The sequence below is a fragment of the Myotis davidii genome, unplaced genomic scaffold, assembly GCF_000327345.1.
Source record: "Myotis davidii unplaced genomic scaffold, ASM32734v1 scaffold156, whole genome shotgun sequence".
Lineage (NCBI taxonomy): Eukaryota > Metazoa > Chordata > Mammalia > Chiroptera > Vespertilionidae > Myotis > Myotis davidii.
The window spans coordinates 2060477-2082752 of NW_006288633.1; the positions used below are offsets into that span (position 1 = coordinate 2060477).

General features: G+C 36.2%; 1 protein-coding gene across 1 annotated transcript in view; it reads left to right on the plus strand.

The window, feature by feature from the left end:
* The window catches only part of LOC102751792 (15 kDa selenoprotein), a 33132-nt gene extending 12850 nt beyond the window's left edge, over positions 1 to 20282 (plus strand). Inside the window, exons 3-5 of the mRNA XM_006760798.2 lie at positions 12658 to 12721; positions 18516 to 18565; positions 19410 to 20282. Coding sequence (XP_006760861.2) covers positions 12658 to 12721; positions 18516 to 18565; positions 19410 to 19541 — 246 coding nt within the window. The 3' untranslated portion in view covers positions 19542 to 20282. The remainder of the gene's footprint in view (positions 1 to 12657; positions 12722 to 18515; positions 18566 to 19409) is intronic.
* The last annotated feature ends 1994 nt before the right edge of the window (positions 20283 to 22276 follow it).

A 22276-nucleotide genomic window follows, 5' to 3' on the forward strand; every position in this document is an offset into this window, starting at 1 on the left:
TCCACAATCCAGGCATGTTCACTTGACCGGAATTGAACCCAGGACCCTTCAGTTCGCAGGCAGATGCTCTATCCACTAAGCCAAACCAGCTAGGGTCATCTGGCTTTAATATGAACAATAAATGTAGTAAATTTTTTTAGGTATTTACAAATTAGGACCAGCTTCTATCCAAGCATATTAAAACATTCTGCCACATTTGCACACTATATTTAAAAAGGACATATGCCCTTAAATTAATTCATTGTTTATCCTCGGGTTATTTTACAACTACATTTTCTAGATATGCCTACTTCAGAGTCAAAATAAACTTTCCATTTATACACTAAATATATCTTCTTAGTATAGGCTCTGAGAATGCCAAAATAAGACAATAGTCATGGTCCTTGAAAAGTAGAAGAAATACGGAAAATGGACTACTAGAATGTAGTTAGCAGCATATTCTCTTAAGCTAAAACCTAATATCCAGTGTTATAAAGGTAACCACTAAAAGAATCAGAAATAAAAGTTGGAAGAATAAGGAATCAATAAATCTCTTAAAGTTGATATATTGAGAACTATAGATATAACCATGTTAATCATTATGGAAGTGACCAACAAAAGAATTAAAAATAAACTGTTTAAAATGTATTAAGTGGGGGATGGGAGGCAGAGGAAAAATAAGAATTCAGTGAGATGTGTTGTACTGTAAACAAAAAAGATTCATGTGCTATGAAAACACACAGAAGGTCCCTGGCTAGTGTGGCTCAGTTGGTTGGAGCGTCCTCCCTTATACCAGAAAGTGGCGGGTTTGGTTCCAGTTGGGGCACATACCTGGGCTGCTGGTTTTATCCCTGGTCAGTACAGGAGGCAACCCATCAATGTCTCTCTCTCTCTCATTAATGTTTCTATCTCTCTATCTCTCCCCCTTCCTCTCTCTCTCTAAAGTCAATAAAAACATTTTTTAAAAAGCATACACATTGAAAGATAGAGTGCAGGAGGCAGCTGATTGGTGGTCCTTCTTCTTCCTCTCTCCCTCCCCCTTCCTCTCTTTAAAGTCAATTAAAAGAAAACACAGAAGGAAGGATATAACCATTTTACAGGTCAGATAAATATTACCACCTGTTTATATAGAAGTTGATGTCTATGATAAGTTAGATTACAGTGGTTTCTCAACCTTCCTAATTCTGCAACCCTTTAATACAGTTCCTCATGTTGTGGTGACCCCCAACCATAAAATTATTTTTGTTGCTACTTCATAACTGTAATTTTGCTACCGTTATGAATCGTAATGTAAATATCTGGTATGCAGGATGTATTTAGACAACCCCTGTGAAAGGGTCATTCAACCCCCAAAGGGGTCGCGACCCACAGGTTGAGAACCGCTGAGTTAGAAAAATAACGGGAAAGATCATAAGCTCATCTCTGGCAGAAGGAAAAGTTGATGAAAAGGCAGTCATGAGAAAGATGACCATCTAAGATAAATCAGATAGCTTGATTATGATGAAAGATGGTGACTATTAAGTAGGGCTTATGTACCTTGCTCAATAAATTTGAACTCTATCCTATAGGCAGGGGAGAAAATTAAAGAATTTTAAAAACAATGGACTGGCATCAGATTCAGAATTTAATAACTTTAGTTGTTGGTGTAAACCATAGTTGATAGGGCAGAGGGGAATACTGTTGCTGGAAAAATAACATATAGCAGGATAGAGGGGATTAAGCCAACATATTGGTAGTAAAGATAGAGAAGGTACAGTTCTAAAAAAGATTTAGGCAAAAAATAAAACTTAAGGGATTTATTTACTTAACTGGATTGGAGAGGGAAGCGATGAGTGAGAATGCTTCCCAGTGTTCTTACTTGAGAAACCTATCACCCCAACATAAGAAAGCTATAATGGACTTCTACTAATTACAAGGTAGCCCCTTAAGGCAGTGATGGATGGGAGCGGGGGCAGCAACAGAGGGTAACATTTTTTAAAAAATTCTTTATTGTTTAAAGTATTACATGTTTCCTTTTCCCCCCATTGATGTTTCCCTGGCCACCCCCACACCCCAGCACATACCCTCACCCCCCTACTGTCTGTGTCCATTGGTTATACTCATATGCATGCATACAAGTCCTTTGGTTGATCTCTTACCCTCTCACCCCACCTCTTCCCTCATAGTCTAAACTTTTTTTTTTAATGTATTTTTATTGATTTCAGAGAAGAAGGGAGAGGACGAGAGAGATAGAAACATCAATGATGAGAGAGAATCATTGATTGGCTGCCTCCTGCATGCCCCCCTACTGGGGATTGAGCCCTCAATCTGGGCATCTATCTGGAAATCTAACCGTGACCTCAACCACTGAACCACACTGGCCAGGCCAGAGGGTAACTTTTAATAAAGCATACTTCTTAGCAACAAACTGCCTTTGCAGTTTACTTTTTGAAGAAATGTATTAAACATTTTAACTTAGAAGGCCATGAATTCTAAAATTGATAGTATACTTGTCAAACAGTAGGTAAAAAATAAAAATGTGTGTAATGGCCTAGTCTTTTGTTTAAATTTTATATTGTTGCTCTTAAGTTTTAAGTAATACTGTTAAAGGTTTTGGATTTTTATGTTCTTTTTTGTTTAATCCTCTCCTGAGGACATGTTCATTGATTCTGAGAGAGAGAGAGAGAGAGAGAGAGAGAGAGAGAGAGAGAGAGAGAGAGAGCGCGAGCCCTGGCAGGGAATCAAACCCTTGACTTTTCGGTGTACAGGACAACATTCCAACCAAATAAGCCACACTGGCCAGGGCTGTATCTGTTCTTAAACTTAGAATATCTTAAGTAATTATTATCTGTAAAAATGATCATAATTGCCTCTTTTTATGACAAATTTTTCTCCTTTTTTTTGTTAACCATTTAGTCAGAGTCTCTAGTCCCCAGTGACCTTTTCCTCTTTTTATTGTTTCCTTATGGATGATGTAGACAGTGTTTGTCTAAGTGGTTGGGAATAATCAGTGTTGGGAACATTTTTAATTTTTTTTTTTTTAAGAGAGAGAATGACAGAGAGAGAAACATCAATTTGTTGTTCCATTTATTTTGTGAATTCATTAGTTCCTTCTCATATGTGCCCTGACCAGGGGTCAAATCTGCAGCCTTGGTGTATCAGGACAACGAATGCTCTAACCAAATGAGCTACCCATGAGGGTCAATTTTTTCAGTAATGGAGTGGTGATAGTAACACTAACACAAATGTATTCTCTTTTGAAAAGCAGCTTTTGCTACCATATATAGAACCTTCATGTTCCGTTGAAGAGGCTCTTGAAAGTTGGATGTTGAACCATATTTTGTCTGGATCTGTTTTTCAAATTAACAGGAAATAGGTTGTATTTTTTTTAAAAACACTTAGGAGCAAAAAAAAAAACCATTGAATTTTTATGATTGAATAATCCATACTAAATAGTATGCCATTTTCTAAAATATTTTTACTTATTATGAAGAGGCCTGGTGGTTTTATTAAAAACTATTTACTATGGCCCTGACTGGTTTGGCTCAGTGTATAGAGCGTTGGCCTGCGGACTGAAAGGTCCCAGGTTCAATTCCGGTCAAAGGCATGTACCTTGGTTGCGGGCACATCCCCAGTGGGGGGTGTGCAAGAGGCAGCTGATCGATGTTTCTCTCTCATCGATGTTTCTGTCTATCCTTCTCCCTTCCTTTCTGTAAAAAAAATCAATAAAATATATTTTTTTAAAAAGAAAACATCAGTTTAAAAAACAAACTATTTACTATGATATTTAAGCTTAGACTCATTTTTACCAAATTTTTGGATAATTTGACCTAGTGATGTTGTGTCAAGTTATTTCCTTTCATTGTATATTTCCTAAGTATCTGTAGAATTGAATGCATTGTTCGCAAGTGATAAACTGGATTATTCATACTTGCAGCTTAAGTATGTATGAAGGTATGTCTTTATCTGTGGGTGGTTTTGTTTCTAAATGAAAATCTAATCAAACATGCTCAACTCTACTGATGAAATTGTTTTAGGTGCATGTACAAATTCTATTCCGTTTCATAGAATTGAAAGAAACCTTATTCTTTTATTCCTCAGATTTTAGAGTTTGAATGTTCCAATTTATAACGGGGTAATGTCAAAGAAAGATTTTTTTCTAATTTTATTTTATTTTTGTGCATTTTCATTGAGCTTTCTTAGTGGTACAGTGATTGTATGTTTATGGAACAATTCCCCCAGTGTATTCTTACCTTCCTTAGAGCCTAATTTGAGTTAGGTAAGTGTTACCTTGATTATTTTGTATAGCTTTCTCTATCTTAAGGTAGAAACTAAAGATACAAAAAGGAATAGCATTCTAATAGTGTAATAGAATAAGTTTTCAACTTAAGGAACTTCCTTAGGTATCTATGATAATAAAAGCATAATATGCAAATCAAACAGCAGAACAACTGTCAGGATGACCATGACACTCTGGCACCAGGTCAGCCAAGGCGATGCGATGCAATTGGTCAGGGGACCCCACTATCGCCCCGCAGAGGGAGGCCCAGGCCACCGGCCAGCAGGGCAATTGATCAAGGAGGAAGGGTGGGGGGTGGCAGCATATGCCGGCAGCGCCAGGCCAAGGAAGCCCAGGTGCCAGCAGCCAGAGGGAAGCCTGGGTGCCAGTAGCCGGAGGGAAGCTGGTGCCAGCAGCCGGGGGAAGGAAGGCCTACCCTTGAACAAATTTCATGCATTGGGCCTCTAGTAGTGATACAATGCTTTATTTTGTTTTTTGAGTTGAATAGATTTTTTTTTTTTTAAGAGAGAGCGAGCAGTAGACAGCACCTAAAAATGAATCTCAAGGGTATAATATAGAATTCTACTTTCCAACTTGGTTTGCTAAAAGGTAAAACTTAAATATATTTGCCAAATCTTTAATATTCGTTCATTATTCCTATGTAAGAATGTCCTTAGAGTATTTATGAAGTCTCAACAGATACACCATTTGCCTTATATATCTGCTGCTTCAGTGCCTTAAGTGAAATCTTGACAAAAGCTTGCTATTAGATCACAAAAGAATTATTACCCTAATCATTTGTCCATGTGTAATTATAGCATATTGTTTCTAGCACTCCAGGCATTTTTTAAAATATCAGAAAATACGGAATGATTTGATGATGAATAATGAATTAAAACTTAAAACATCATCAAAAAAAACCAAAAAACTTAATACATCAGTAGATCACTAACCATGTGGCTTTAGTGAAAACATTTTCCCTGAAAATTAACTGGCCAAATTTTGCTAAAAATCTGCATGTTTGAAAGGAGTAATATTGATTTTGAGACATTACACTGAATAAAATTAATGTTTGAAGTGTGGCTCACATATATTTGAGTGTAACATAATTGTCTTTCATTTAAGTCTAATTTTGTACTCAGCTTTTATCATGTTAGAGTTATATTTCCTTATTTTTAAATTCCTACATTTTATTCAAGGGCAAGCCTTCAGTAGACCTATAAAATAGTTACTCCTCAGATCTGAATTCTATTCAGCAGTTAAAATTTTCCTTTTGTTTCACCTACTAGAGCATTTTCTTCATATTGCAACTTAATATTCCAACTGTTTGCAGTTTTTTCTAATCATCCTATTGAGTTTCAGTATACTAGAGTTTTGCCTTTAAATAAAAGAGGATTTCGAAAATAAGAATGGCCACAAGCAATACTTCATAAAGGAAAACAGAATAGTGCAACATTTGTCTTGCTTAGTCAATCCTTATCTGATTTACCTTTTAGAATTTGTTTAGTCTGTTGAGCAAAAGCCTACTGTTTGATTGTTTTGTAATTTTTGCCTGTATAATAGTTGGCTATAGTTCAAGGCAGTGATTCTACTCTCATCCCTGGCTGCCCATTGCAATCACTTGGGTAGTTTTTAAAGTAGTAACAAGAATTAAAATACTGATGCCTGGATCTCACCAACAAATATACTAACTTAATTGGACTGGGGTAGGTTCCAGGGATCAGTAATTTTCACAATCTTTCCAACTAATTCAAGTGTACAGTCAAGGTTGAAAACATTGCTCCAACATAATTTGAATTTGAACGCTTGAGAAATTTTTGGAGTGGCCATTCTGATTACAGAAGAATAATGAATGATAGAACAGAACAGAAAAAACTATTAACTATGAAAATGGTTAGGCTTAACCATTAGTATCAAAGTATTATAATAGCTGTTGTTACTTATTGAGCATCTAAAAAATCCAGGATTTTTGCTTTTTTATTAACTCATTATAGCCACTCCAGCAGATAGTGAATATATTTTGTTCAAACAGTATACTGAAGCTCAGAGAGAGTGACTCATTCAAGGGGACATGCTTGTAAATGGTGGAGCCAGAATTGGACTATATACACATTTGATTTTATAACTTGAGATCTTTTCACTGTACTGATAAAAGATAAACCTGGGGCATATTAAAATTTGTAATAGTTTGAGCAGAAATCAACTCAAATCCAGCAGCATCAGATAGAAGTGGTTAGAAGCATCCCACCAACAGAAATTAGGGGCAAGACTTTTATTATAGAGAAAATGCAGAAGCAAAGCAAGGAAATTATTTGATTGACTATAGTTTAAGCAGTTGCCTTATTTGGGAAAGACTAGTTGGTGTATCTGATTGTCTTAGGTTTTGATTTCTTAACTTCGAAGCATTTTACAGGCTTAGGTTTTGGTTTGCTTACATAGGCTGCTAATGCCTTCGAATCAACCCAGTCTAATGGCCTCCTTGTTTAATGTAACAGTACCATGCTATATGAAAATTTTGATATTTAGTTTAACTTAGTTTATTTCAAGATTTTCTTTTTTTTTTAATATATTTTTTATTGATTTTTTACAGAGAGGAAGGGAGAGAGAGAGAGAGAGCTAGAAACATCGATCAGAGAGCAACATCAATCAGCCACCTCCTGCACATCTCCCACTGGGGATGTGCCCGCAACCCAGGCACATGCCCCCGACCAGAATCGAACTCGGGACCCTTCAGTCCACAGGCCAACGCTCCATCCACTGAGCCAAACTGGCTCCGGCTCAAGATTTTCTTACTGTCATGTTTCTTTAGAGTCACGGATATCATCACCAATACAAATATATTAAACTAGAGGCCCAGTGCATGAAATTTGTGCACGGGAGGCAGAGGTCCCCTCAGCCCAGCCTGCACCCTCTCCAATCCGGGATCCCTTGGGGGTTCTCCAGCTGTCGGTTTAGACCCGATCCATATCGGGCCTAAACCGGCAGTCGGACATCCCTCTCACACTCCTGGACCGCTGGCTCCTAATCACTCACCTGCCTGCCTGCCTGCCTGGTTTCCTCTTACTGTCCTCCTCCCCCACCCCCCTGCCAGCATGATTGCCCCTCACTGCCTCTGTGTGCCAGCCTGATACCCACGCCAGCCTGTCCACCCCTTACTGCCCCCTTGCAGTCCCTAACTGCCCCCTCCACCCCCCCGGCCTGCCTGGTTGCTCCTAACTGCCCCCGCTGCCAGCCTGGTCACTCCCAACTGCTCCCCTCTGCTGGCCTGGTCACCCCCAACTGCCCTCCCTCCCCTGCAGGCCCAGTCGCCCCTAACTGCCCTCCCTCTCGCTCAGTCCCAATCAGCCAGACCCCAGCAGCAAGCTAACCTACCTGTCAGAAAGTCTGCCCCCTGGTGGTCAGTGCATGTCATAGCAACTGGTCGACCAGTCAGCTGTCTGCCCCCTGGTGGTCAGTGCACATCATAGCAAGCAGTTGGGCAGCCTTAGCATATCATTAGTATATTACGCTTTGATTGGTTGAACAGCCGACTGGTCGTTAGATGCTTAGTGTTGGAAAGTAGTAGAATATTTCTGACGTGGACCAGTTATATAGATTTGTGTTGGTGGTGTGATGGCGGCAGTAAAAATTAATTCAGAATATGTACATAATTCACAAGGGTTCCCTTTGTTTAGTGTTGTGAATTAACTTATTTTTGGAATCTAGCAATATGAGAAATAGCGTAGGCCTTTTTTTGTCTTGCTGTTGTTAATCTGAACTATTTTGTAGCAGCACAGTTAGACTTTACTTACAGCAAAGTTACCACCACAAAATAAAGATTTTCTTGGTTTTTTCCTGTACATGAAAACTTCATTATAAGCTCTTACTGGAGGAGGAGTTATTATATTCCAATAGTAATTTATGAGGAAAGTCTTTCTACAATGAAAATATATGAAATGTACAGAATCGTAATCGATAGACATACAAATAAATCTTTATTGTACTTAAAGTATATTTAAATCAGCGAAAAATTAGCTAACCACAAAGCTGAAAATTAGTTTAAGAATAATAAAAATCACTTATTTTTAAATGAGTGGAAATTAATACATATAAAAATCCTGTTACAAATTAGATAAATGAATCATAGAGCTGAAATAGTTAGATATTTCTACTTACAACCTAGAGGATTCTATTAGTTCAGGAAAACCTAACAATTGTAAGTAATATGGAAATAGATATAGACTCCAAAAGGAAAAATTGTGACTTGGGTATCATTTTTGTATTTTTCTAAACGTGTCTGTATAGTTCCATTTAAATTGTTTGGCTAGTACTATAGAGTCCAATGAACTAATAAACTATAGTGCCTAGGGTTAGATTTTCTATACAAATAAGGCTTCTCTAATGCATATAGAAAAGAGGCCCACCAACTTGCTATACAAAATATAAGCTTTCTAATATAAGAGTTTTATAACTAGCTTTGATTTATCTTCTGTTGGTATTTTTGCATAAATGTTTGAAGGTAAGCATTTTTGTATCCCAGTGATGTTACTTAAAAAGGTAAAAATGATCTGTGGCTGGTATGGCTCAGTTAGTTGTCCCATGCACTGGAAGGTCTCAGGTTTAGTTCCCAGTCAGGGCACATTCCTAGGTTTTGGGTTCAATCCCCAGTCGGGACATGTATGAGAGGCACCCAGTCGATGTATCTCTCATATTGATGTTTTTCTCTCCCCCTCCCAGCCTCCCTCTCCCTCTCTAAAGTTTTGTGTATTTTTTTTCTTTTCAAAACAGGTAAAAATGATAAGGGTGAAAGTCAAGGAATTAAAAGTTTTAACCTTTTATACTCCTTTCATACATTATATCCTTGAGAATTCCTATTATTCATAGCTTGTATTTTCTTGAATAATTCCTATTATTCAAGCTATTATTCATAGCTTGTGAATTTGTGTGATGTCAAAGATGCCTATAAGTACTTTATAGGGCATTGAAAATTTACCATAATTTGTAGTTAATTTATTTATTCATCGTGGAAAAACAAATGTTTTCCTATGAACACTACAAATTCATGAGTAAAATGCCAACTTAGCATCACAAATTAAAATTTTTAGTACTTGACTTGAATAATGTTATGCAGCTCTGAGTTACATTTTCTCTTTGTTTATCCTAGACTGTAACTAAGCACAGTCTACAAAGTGTGTCAAAGGCACTTGAAATATTTTGAAAGTTACATGATGAAAAAAGAAACGTTTAATTCTGTTATATGAATAATTCCATTCAGCACACATACATTGAGCAGCTTTGTGTCCAGGTCTGGGGGAATTATGATAAATAAGACATTTCCTGTCCACAGTGAAGTAATAGACTATTTATAGTTCATTATGATGAGAACAAGAACTATGTGAAAAGTCCCCAATTGAGATAGAAGACCAATGATAGTTTTCCAGAAGGTCACATCTGAGCTGCTATTCATTAGAGATTGTATGTCTAGTATTTATAATTAATCAGTTGGTATTTTATGATGCAGAGAAGTGCTTTCCATGAATGGGTTACAGGTACGCTAGGATATTGAGTCCTTCAGTCCGTAGACAACCAAATGGGGAGGAACTAAGTGAGCAGAAACCCCAGCTATAACAGCCTCCTCCTTTTATCCCAATCTTCATAAGGTGGTTGCCATTTTCCCATGTGATGATATGAAGAATATTGGGAAATAGTGGTGTAGAGAAATGCTGTTATATAAGGTAATGGAATCTCCACTAGAGATTACAAGGGGTCACAAACTTGCAAATAAAAGATAAATCTAATAACCAAATTTTAAAATGGCTTATTTTTTTATTTTCCTAAATTAATTCTGATGAAATACTAGAACACACAACAAAATTCACCATTTTTAAGTGTACAAATTCAGTGACATTAAGTACATTCGCATTGTTGTGCAATATCTTCACCATCTATCAACAGGACTTTTTCATCTTCCCAAACTGAAACTCTATACTCATCAAACAGTAACCCCCTCCACTTTGTTCTTTCCTCCCCCAGTCCCTGGCAACCACTATTCTACTTTCTGTCTCTGAATTTGACTGAGTACCTCATAGAAGTGGAATCACCCATATAGTATGTGGTATCTCATTGTGATTTTGATCTGCATTTCTCTAATAATTAGTGATTAGTTGAACATCTTCTTATGAACTTTTTGGTAATATGGCCTGACATTTTTAAAGATATTTGTGGGTGGGGAGACTTGTCTAATCAAGATTCACCAAATCTTACTCAAAAGCAACTTATTTTATAGAATTCGGTCAGCCTAATCTTAAATTTTTGCTGCTACAAAGAATCTTAGAGATCCTCAGAGTTTTTCATCTGAGATCCATCAGTGATTCCAGAGAGTCCATGAATAGCCTGAATTTAAAACATAATTTAATCAGATTCTCAAAAGTATTTTAGACCCTTAAAAATCTTTTTTTTAAAAAATTTTTTTAATATATTTCTTTATTGATTTCAGAGAGGAAGGAAGAGGGAGAAAGAGATAGACACATCAATGATGAGAGAGAATCATTGATCAGCTGCCTCCTGCACACCTCCTACTGGGAATCAAGCCCTCAACCCAGGCATGTGCCCTTGGCCAGAATCGAACCTGGGACCCTCCAGTCTGCAGGCCGACGCTCTATCCACTGAGCCAAACCAGCTAGGTCTAGACCCTTAAAAATCTTAAGAACACTGATAGAGCCCAGAAACACCAAAATGTGGAAAAGCTACTATATTTCTGATAGGTAGAATTAGCATAATTTTTAAATTTCTACTCTGCTTTTCTATATTTTTCAAAGTACCAAAAATAACCATGCAAAGTTTACGTGACTCATGCTATTTTAGAATTTAAAAGGTAAAATCCATCTTTAGCTCGTGAGTATACAATTAAAAATAAAGTCTAAAATGCTAAGAAAACATAAAATGATTATAGCGTTTTCTCTTTTTTTATTGTCTAAAGCAGTGGTCAGCAAACTCATTAGTCAACTGAGCCAAATATCAACAGTACGATTGAAATTTCTTTTGAGAGCCAAATTTTTTAAACTTAAACTATATAGGTAGGTACATTGTTATTAACTTAATTAGGGTACTCCTAAGATGGCCTTTGCTAAAAACGTCCTCAATCTGAGGGGTCAGCCTCAGCAGACATACCCCCACTTCTTCAAAATAGACTCACCCAGGCCGAAAACCGACTTCTGCACATGGGCCACAAAGTTTCAATCACATTGTACTTGCGCGCTCGCACGTGGTATTTTGTGGAAGAGCCACACTCAAGGGGCCAAAGAGCCACATGTGGCTTTTGAGCCATGGTTTGCCGACCACTGGACTAAAGTTTTGCATGTCTCCTTTTTACCCCATTGATCCCACCCCACCGCCCCCCAGTCAAAGGCCGTGGTTCATCAGCAAATGAGTGGCAGGCTCAGTGGCCACCACCCCAGTGTCTGTGTCCATTGGTTATGCTAATGTGCATGCATACAAGTCCTTTGGTTGCTCTCTAACCCCCCTCCCTCCCCTACCATTTGTCTCTGGATCTATTCTTGTTCATCAAATTATGTTGATCATTATATCCCACATATGAGTGAGATCATGTGATATTTATCTTTCACTGACTGGCTTATTTCACTTAGCATAATGCTGATTATAACATTTTCTTATCACTGCCTGCCTTCTCTCAGAATCACAGCATTCCCAAGTCCCTACAAAAAGAATGGTCAAGCTCTACGGCTACAAAAAAATAAATAAATAAATGATGTTTATCATTGAATCCATTTCAACTGAGTTAATTGCAATAAAATATTTGTGTGTGAGCTTTTTATAATGAGCTTTTACTATAAAGAGAGTGCAGGCTCTATAGCTTTCTGCAATATTTAGCACTGAATTTATGTCAACTTGAATTCCTGAAGGGAAAATATTTACATTTTTTTATAATGAGATTTTACTGTTTTTCCTATAGTATCTTTACATAGAACATACTGTATTTACATTTTAAAGGTATGTGTTTTGTTTTATTTAAATTTAACACAATGATCACTTAATTTTAAAAGCAACCACAATGTATTCTCATTAAGTATTTATGTGGATAGATGGATACATGCCTATGTTCAATTTAGCATCCTAAAAAACTGTAGGAAATCTTTTGAGATTATGTGAAGAACTTTCTAGGACATTTTACTATTCAAATTCATTGTCAAGTCTCCATATCTTCTTCTCTTTTTGGCTAGGTTTATAATACTCCAAGTAGAAATTAAACTACTACCATTTAATATCTTGGGCCTCTGTTTCCTTTTCTGTTGAACTGGAACTAGATAGTTCTATCCAACTTTAACATTTGTATGATCTATATATCTGCTTAACTGTTATATTTATTTTAGAACTACATTTTAAAATTTATAGCAGTTTTTAAAATTTTTTTTCTTTTGCAGCTATATGCAGGAGCTATTCTTGAAGTCTGTGGATGAAAATTGGGGAGGTTCCCACAAGTCCAAGGTATGTAAAATTAACTCTAGTAAATTCTCAGTTTAATAATTTAAAAACAGCATTTCACAAGAATAATTTTATTAAATACTAGAGGCCCAGTGCACAAAATTTGTGCGGGGGGTGGGGTGTTGTCCCTCAGCCCAGCCTGCACCCTCTCCAATCAGGGGACCCCCTCAGGGGATGTCCGGCAGGCAGACATCCCTCTCACAATCCAGGACTGCTGGTTCCTAACACTCGCCTGCCTGCCTGATTGCCCCTAACCACTTCTGCCTGCCAGCCTGATCGCCCCCTAACAGCTCCCCTGCTGGCATGATTGACACCTAACTGCTCCCCTGCTGGCCTGATCGCCCCCACCTCCCCTCCCCTGCTGGCCCGATCACCCAACACTGCCCTCCCCTGCCAGCCTGATCGCCCACAACTGCCCTGCCCTGCTGCCCATCTTGTGATGATGTGGGGGCATCACACGAGGGCACAAGGGCCACCTAGGCTTTTATTAGTATAGATTCTCACAAATAATAACTTTTAGGATGATACTTTCTCAATAGCTTGTGAATTTCTTCCACAATTTTTTTCATAAAGGTAGAGTTGTATAGTAATTGTTGAATACCAGGTTACTTTAAGCAAGCATAATATATGAAATTTAGATTTAAATACAGGACATGATGACGTGGTTATTTTTTTCAAAGGAGTCTTTCGTTTACGAAGTATAAATTTTAAAAGAACTTTTTTCTTACCAGATGTAAATGTCATCCCTTTAAATAGCATTTCATTGAAGTATATTTTAAATGTAAATTGATTTATGTAAAACTCCTAAGGAACAATTACATTAGTGAGACTAGACCTGTCCTAAATGACAAATTGTCGAGAATAGAATTAATTACCATAAAACCTGAGGTGCAGAAGAGACGAAGTGATACATGCTGTATGTGTCCGCGGGAAATTTTAAGGAGAAATATATGAAAGGATAATTATAAAAGTATAATTATTCTTTTGGTTGAATAAGCAAACCATAATGGAGCTTTGCAGTTCCAAAAATACTTGGGCTAAGGCTTTTTCTATTCTGTTCCTGTGTCACTTGAAAATCAGTTTTATGAAACAACTCTTCTGAGGTATCAATCAATATGGTTGTTGGTACCAGTACAGTGCCAACAGGAATCCCAATTTGGGGTGCAGTGAAGAAGAAAACTTTGTTCAGAGCAAACAACTCAATTGTGATACAGACAGCTCTGCTCCACTCTGCCCTTCTCTGGTCCACTCCACTCTGTCTGCTCTGCTGCAGCAAAAGGTCTTTAGTGTTTCAGCTCCATCCAAGGATATAGTCTTTGTTCTCTGAGCCAAAGGGGAGCTGACATATAGGGAGAGAAGTGCCTGCCTCTGGTGCCTGATTGGTCCATATTCATGCAAATGAGGACTCTAAGTCCTCACGTTTGATTGGTCCAAAAGGCACTGTGCTGGTTGGTCAGAATGGAACCACTCTGGTCAGTGAAGATGCTGATGGAGCTATATCTGACTAGCTCTGATTGGACAGGGGAAGTCTCAGTCCTATTGGTTAAAATAGGATTACAGGAACTCCTTTATAAGGGTTGGCTCAGTTGATGGGAAAACTGCAAGCAGGCAGTTCAGGCGGCAGCTTAGTGCAGGCTTCTCCCTTCAGCCTGATTTGCATGAGAGGCTTGTTTAGAAATGGCAGCTAGGTTCTGTTTTTAAATTTGAGCCCCATTCACCACCTAGTGCCATGTGTATGTAATAAGTACTCAAATATCTGTTAAATGGTTAATTTACTGCCTGTAAAATGTGATTTGCCACTACAGCAAATATTCTCTTCATTCAAAATTAGAAGGCTTATGAATCTATGCTTAGAGAATAGAGAAGAGAACTGATGAAAATAGTCATTTAGTGACTCTTCTTAATATTTCTTTTAAATTTGTTAATGCATTTCAGCCTGTTAAAAATCTATTCAATGAATGGAAGTTATTACATGTGTGAGGCTCTGTTATAGATGGATACAGCAGATATAAGAATAATCCTTTTCTCCTTATATAGTAGGGAACATACTGTGGGTCTAATGGTGTTTTTCACAGCTGTGCATATAGTCAGAGGGATAATGAAAATGCAACAGCATTTCATAATGTCAGTTTTGCTTGTGGATTCAGGACTCTGCAGAGTATTTGGACAAATCCTAAAGGATAAAATTAGGTATTATAATAAGCCAGGATAACATAATCAATTTTATTTTGAACTAAATTTTGTAGGGGAAATTTAGATGTGATATAACCTATATTCCCGCAAGTCCTCAAAACCTTAAAAGAAAAAGAAAACCCATTTATTAATCTTTGTGTGTTCTAAAAGCAAGTATATAAAAACTTTCATAATGGAACATGTATATAATGCTATTGCTAGTTAATTCTAAGTTTAAAAAATAAGTTCTGAAAGAATGATGTAAATGGTAATAGAACTGGTATTATGAACTATCAGATACCTAAGTGAAACATCTCATTGGTTTTTATTTTAGAAAGATTATTCTAAATTTTTTAACTTAGACTATTAGACATAATCATTACTTAAAATATTGGTAAAATGTAGATGAACAAAAACCCCAAAAAGGAAAATTATCCATTTAAAACTTCCCCAAACTGTGTACTTTAGATATGACCGCCTCCCCCATTAAAATAATAGTAAGCTTTTTTTGTTATATTTATTATGCTAAGTATTTTATATTTTCTCACTTAATTTTTATAAAGATTTTGCTTAGTGCTTCTGGGTTTTTTTACTTTTATAAATGTTGCATTTTCACTATCCCTCTGACTATATTTATAGATAACTATATATAAATATGAATATAAATGTATAAAAATAATATATATTCATCTTTTTAAACAACCATAGGAAACAAATTGATCTATAATCTGCTTTTTATGTTTGTGTTTCCTTCTATATCACTAGTATCTATATATATCTATATATCTATATATATCTATACTTTATAGCCAGGTGCAAACATTTTACACTGTAACCAAATGTCTGTGAAGCATTTTCCCAGGCCTCATCTCATTTGATCCTCACAGAAGTCCTAAGTAGGTAGGTAGGAGACTCAGTGGAATCCTATTTTCTTTTCATTACCTGGAAAACGGAGATTGAGAAAGCTTAAAAACTTGACTGAAAAGAAGTAAGAAATGGTGGACCTTGAAAATGACTTAAGGTTTTCTCACCGAATAGAGTCAAACACTGCTGCAGTTAAATATTTTACCCTTTGTTCTCCCTGTGCGATCGACAGTAATAATCTGCTTCGTATTGATATTTACTGCTGTGTTACTGACAATTACCGGAAAGAGAAGTTAGGGTGCTTCACTGGGCTGGAAAAAATTTAGTTACATCAGAAAGCAGGTCTAATTAAGCAAGTTTATTCAATATATATAAAAGGCTAAGTGGACTCACGCATGCGCGATACATATAAAGCTCTCGCTGGTGCCAATCGCACATGTGTGTTTCCATCTGTCATTGTCGATCGTGAATTTGGTTGACATTCTATTATAGAGTAAGGGCAAATAGCAATATTAAAATATTTCTTCTAATTAATTTCCTTTCAATGTGCACAAATTCATGCACCAGGCCACTAGTAGATTAGTGTAATTTTTAATAATTTGATGCATTTGATAGTGTGGCTCATATTAATTTAGTTAACCAATACCCTTTACACATTTAGATTATTTCCAAATTTCCAGACTTGGTTAGCAGGACTTTATGTTAAACGCTAGAGGCCCAGTGCAATCCGTGCACCAGTGGGGTCCCTCAGCCTGGCCTACAGGGATCTGCGTTGCCACAGCCCGGCCTTACCTGCTAGCTTGTCAGGCTCCAGCCCACTGTTCATGTCAATCCTGCACAGCACGAATCAGTGAGGGAAGCGGCAGGGGCCAGGGAGGAACCCAGGGCCAGGCTCAGTGCCATGTAGCTCCTGCTCTTCCTGGCCCTGTTGCACATGCCGCGGTGGCCACTCTTGGGCACACAGGGGGAGTGTCCATGGTAGAGGCTCGCGCCACCACAGGGGCACTCGTCAGCCTGATGTCTGGCCCCCGTCTGTTAGCTGAGTGGCGCTCCTGCTGTGGGAGCACACTGACCACCAGGAGCAAGCTCCTGCATTGTGTGTCTGCCCCCCAGTGATCAGTGCACGTCATAGCTACCGGCCAGTCGGCCGGTCGCTTAGGCTTTATAGCCTATTTTTGCATCATCATGTAATTATATCTTTAGAGTAAAGAAATTCCTAGAAGGGGTCTTGCAGATTTAAAGAGTATGTACATTTTAAGACTTTTAATTCATTTGGCTAAATACCTTTCAGGAAGGATGTGTCCATTCATAGTTTTCCCACAGCTAACCCCCAGCAAAATTCTTCTCTCTAACCTTAAATTTTCTTTTTCATTTTTGTCGCTCTGAACAAAGATATCTCATTGTTTTATTTGACACTTATTTGATTATTAGGCTGGGCATTTATTTCAAATGTTTGTTGACCATCTACCTACTTGCACATGACATAATCCTGTCCTTAGTTCATTTCTCTGCCTAGTATTTTTTTAATAATTTACAACAGCACTTTTATAAATTATATGTTAGAGATGATTTTCTACCATATGTTGTTTCACTTTTTATTAATGGTGTTGTTTTGCTGTTTTGAAATTTCCACTTTTATGTAGGCATATCTATAGAGCATCTCTTTTAATGTCATGCTTAGGAGAAGAATTTTGTATTCCATATTCAAGTTGTCTGTATTAAATTCTGTGGTAGTATTCTTAACCTCTCTGTTGTTGTTTTTTTTTAACTAAATATATTTGTTATTACTTACTTGTTCAGCTTCTTTCTTTCCCTCCAGAATGTAAACTCCTTAACATCAGAAATTATGTCTATTTTATATAGCTTTATCTCTGTTATGCAACGTGCAGTAGGTATTCCATAAATATTTGTTGAGTAAATTTAAAATGTTAATCATCTAAACTTATTTAGATATAAGATATGATGTAGACACCTGACTATTTTTCTATGTTTTTTTTCCTCAAATAATTTGGCAGTTTGTTTTTTTTAAATATATTTTTATTGATTTCAGAGAGGAAGGGAGAGAGAAAGAGAGATAGAAACATCAATGATGAGAGAGAATCGTGGATTGGCTGCCTCCTGCATGTCCCCCACTGGGGATCGAGCCCTCCACCCATGCACTTGCCCTTGACCGGAATCAAACTTGGGACGCTTCAGTCCGCAGGCTGACGCTCTATCCCGGCAGTTTTCTTAAAAGTATGTATTGACTAATTCACTCACATACCCCAGACGCAAACACCTATAATCGCTGTCTCCCACCCTGCCTCCCTCTCTCTGATTTGATAGTTTAACTGTATTAAAAAATTCCTACAGATATTTGTATCTCTAGATTTATTATTCTGGTATCAGTATCCTACATTAAAAAGCAATTGAACAAATTTTCCTTCCATATTTTTTCTAAACTGTGACTATCTTCACACATTTACTCTTCTAGCTGACCTTTCATTTTGTCAAGGGCTCAGAATCCCATTGGAAAATGAGGTTTTAATTAATTTAAAACAATTAACACCTTAAAATATTTCCTTAATAATTAATAAGAGCACTTTTCCCATTGAAGTGTATGATATGTCTTTAGATTTTTATATCTGTTTGAATCACCTTAGTTTTTTCATATAGGATCTAATGTTTCACTTATTGAGTTTATTTCTACTTTTTGTTTTGATCTTTGTATCTTGCTTGGATTTAGAAATGAATAATTTTAATATTTTTCTTTTCTCTTAAGCTTTTGTCAGAAGTGATAAACCCAAACTATTCAGAGGACTGCAAATCAAGGTAAGGTGATTTTTTCTTTCTTTTTATTTATTTATTGTTAAGAATAGTACAGATGTCCCCCATATTCCCCACTTTGCTCTCTTCCACCCAGTCCCCGCCCCACCCTAAGCCTCCACCACATTATTGTCTGTGTCTATGAGCTATGCATATTAATCTCTTCCTGTCCTCCCCACTTCCCAAGGTAAGGTGATTTTAATGGAATCCCTTTTTTCCAGCATTAACTTATTTCTTTTTTGAAGATTGAGGTCATGTTTGTTGTCACATTTAACCAGAATAAGGATTTCTCACAGGTCTCTGGCGAAATATTGGACCTAACTAGTGGGTTGGAAGATTCAGAAATTGAACTTAATTATAAACTAATTACAATAAAATTGTTAGGTTTCTTAAACCAAAGAAAATTCCAAGTCCAATGCAGAGTTCTGTCTGATAATTTGTATTCACAGCCTATTTTAGCATCGCTCTTATAGTCATTCCCTCTCATTAATTATTAACTTATCTGCTTCCCCCATTAGATTTTAAACTCTTTTGAGAGTGAGAGAATATCATATATGCAATAAATATTTGTTATAGTCAATAATAAGCTTAAATCCTAAATAAACCAAGTTGATACTAACAACAATTTTTCTCTTTAGAGATAAACTATAAGTTTTTAGATTGCCCTTTTTTATGAAATTTTATTTAATTCTTTCCCAAAAGATTTCCTTTGAATCCTGTTGTGATATGTCCAAAGCTTTTTTGTATTGTTATTAAATTCAGTTAAGCTGAATTGCATTGATTTTGATTTTAGTTGAGGCAAAGAAAACCTTCTAAACAGCTAAATGATGATATCCCTCTTTTTTTGCAGTATGTTCGTGGTTCAGACCCTGTACTAAAGCTTTTGGATGACAATGGGAACATTGCTGAAGAACTAAGCATCCTCAAATGGAACACAGACAGTGTCGAAGAATTTCTGAGTGAAAAGTTGGAGCGCATATAAATTTTGATTAAATTGTGTCCTATGCTTTTGTTACCTTATCAAATGTTAGAACACCTAGAAAATAATTTAGCTTTGCTTCCATCCTTTGATCAGTCTTTTACTGTGAGGCAGTAAACATCTAATTAAAAGTTGAAGTGGCAGTACAGCACAGGATATCTAAGGACATGGCAAGTTTCACAAATTCATATTTTATAAATTTCTAGCCTCCTACATTTGTTGCTACCACTAACAGAGCGCTTTGTAATAGACTTGTGGTTAATTATGCAAATGATAGTTTGTGATAATTGGTCCAGTTTTACAAACTACAGATTTTTAAATTAGGGAGGTTAATAAGGGAGATGATTACTACTGTGCCTCATATGCTGTGTGCTCTTTGAAAGTAATGACAGTAAACTACAAAGCAAATAAGATAGACCAAGCCTCAACAGGTTGCTTGATCCTCCGATTTTCTCAGATTTTTGTACTCCCCAGCTTTCCTTTTAGTAGAATCGCTATAGTGTATAATGAATGAACTGCATAAAAACTTTATGGCTTTGTTATTGTGAAACAGATTCAAGATCTACTGTAAGAATGAAATATTCACAGATTTGCGTTAATGAAGACTACACAGAAAACCTTTTTCAGGATTTGTGTGGATCTGATAGTTAGCAAATTCTTGTGCTTTACATTCTTACAGAAAAGTCATTTAAAGATGATTATTTGTAAGACCAAAATATAAATTAAAAGTTTCAAAAATCTGAATTTGAAATTTTCTTCTGATTTGTCCTTTCATCTTTAAAAATGATACCTTTCTCAGTATACTTTTCTTTTCATATAAGCCTCTTTATTTTCTTTAGCCAAAATGTAAAATGGCTGTACTGTTTAAAACTTATAATTTCTTATTGTAGATAATAGTGCTTCATATTTGTCTAGCAATTTTATTTTTTAAAGTGCTTTCATTTATGAACACATTTTTATCTTGCATAAGAAGAATCTCAAATTATAGAATTTTTATGAGCTGTTAAAAATTATAACGTTTCAGGAACATTTGACATCTTGCTCCCTGGCATATGTTGTCAGTTTGACTCAAACTCTTTAATAATAACCTTTTTTTAATGATGACTTTTTTTTTTCTTAACCCTCTATCTGGAGAAAGTGACTTCACTTCATAAAAAATAATTTGCTAAAAACAACATTCATCCAAATGACTTTAGGTCATTTCAACTGCCTACTAAAAATTGATAAAAAATCGTACTCTGTCAGTTTAATATCAGGTTAAATTCTTATAATCTAGAAACTTGCTTAATTTTTTATTTTGAATTCAACCATCTTACTGAAGGATATTTGGAAGTCCTTAAAGACAACTCTACTAGAAAATGTTTATAAAATGTTTATTTTTCATTGAGATTAGTTATTAATCTGTACTAGCATTTTGTGTCATGTTATATTTAAAATTAAGAAATATGTCTTTAAAGCCAGCAAGAGAATGATACACCCTGGGCAATTTGTTTAGTCAAAATACTATGAGAAGTCCTAGCAAACAAACAGATTATGGTCTGCTTTTGATCATCAGTAATGGAGAGGGCCATCACTTTGATAATACAGGGCACTGGATAAATTCGCACTAATATCTGGTGGTGGTTATTACATCAGAACAAGAGGGAAATGAAGCCAATCAAGAGAGAAGTGGCCAAATACCAAGAGAGGAGTTGCCACCACATACAGAAGAATAGTGGGATAGAAGGGATAAAACTGCAAAAGTTATGGGATTGGCATAGAAAACTAATTGGACTGGTCTGCAGGCAGGAAGAGCTTGTTAAATGAGTATCTGGCAGTGGGATTTTTAAAAAAAAAAGTGAAGAGAAGCCTAACATGTCTGTTATAGTCAATTTATTATGCAAGATCAAAAGAGGCTAAAGAACCCCACAGTATCTCAAAGCTTGAAATTCTTGAATAAATGTGTAACTACCAAGCTTCACTATTTTAATTGGGAGGTTTGAGTTAATCAGCCAATTCCAACTCTCACCAATTTAAATTAAAGATTAGCTAAAAGCTTTTTAAAGAAATAAAGAAATCTTGATTACCAAAAAGGGGATATGAGTATTGATCCAAAAAGTACCATTTTGTAGCCAAATTCTGACATTAGATTATGCTTAGTCAACCTCACAAGTATAGGTATGTAATAGTCACTTGATATTTATAAATGTGCTCCCCCTGCCAAAATTGTTACTTATAATCTAAAACAGTTAATTTATCTCTAAATTTCTGAATTTGGCAAAAACCTCTTATAAGAAACTATGAGCAAGAACTGACATTTCCTGTTTTAGAGGGTTTGAGGCTTGAAAGCTAGTCTAAAATTAAAGTTAATAAAGTGTAGAAAATACTTTTGAAAGCAAATACTGCAAAACTTCAGAAGTTAAAATTGGCAGTAGCTAGTATGTGAAAGCATGTCTACAAATACATGGAAAGTAGGAGTACAGATTCCAGATATAAGTACAATTACGTAAGTATTTCTTTTACCTGAAAATTGAAGTACCTTTTAATTAAATTCTGTAGTGATAGAGGGCTTTTTCTGGGAGGAGAGCCTGCATTTGTGCTCAAAAATTCAAAACAAACTTTTGCTAATTAAATATAAACATTTGCTTTCAAAGTTTTGGCCCAAGAATCAGTAGCATGAAATCTGGTTATTTAGAAATACTGAGGAAATTAAACTAAAAATAATTGTGTGAAGCCTCTAAAACTTTTCTTTCGCCACT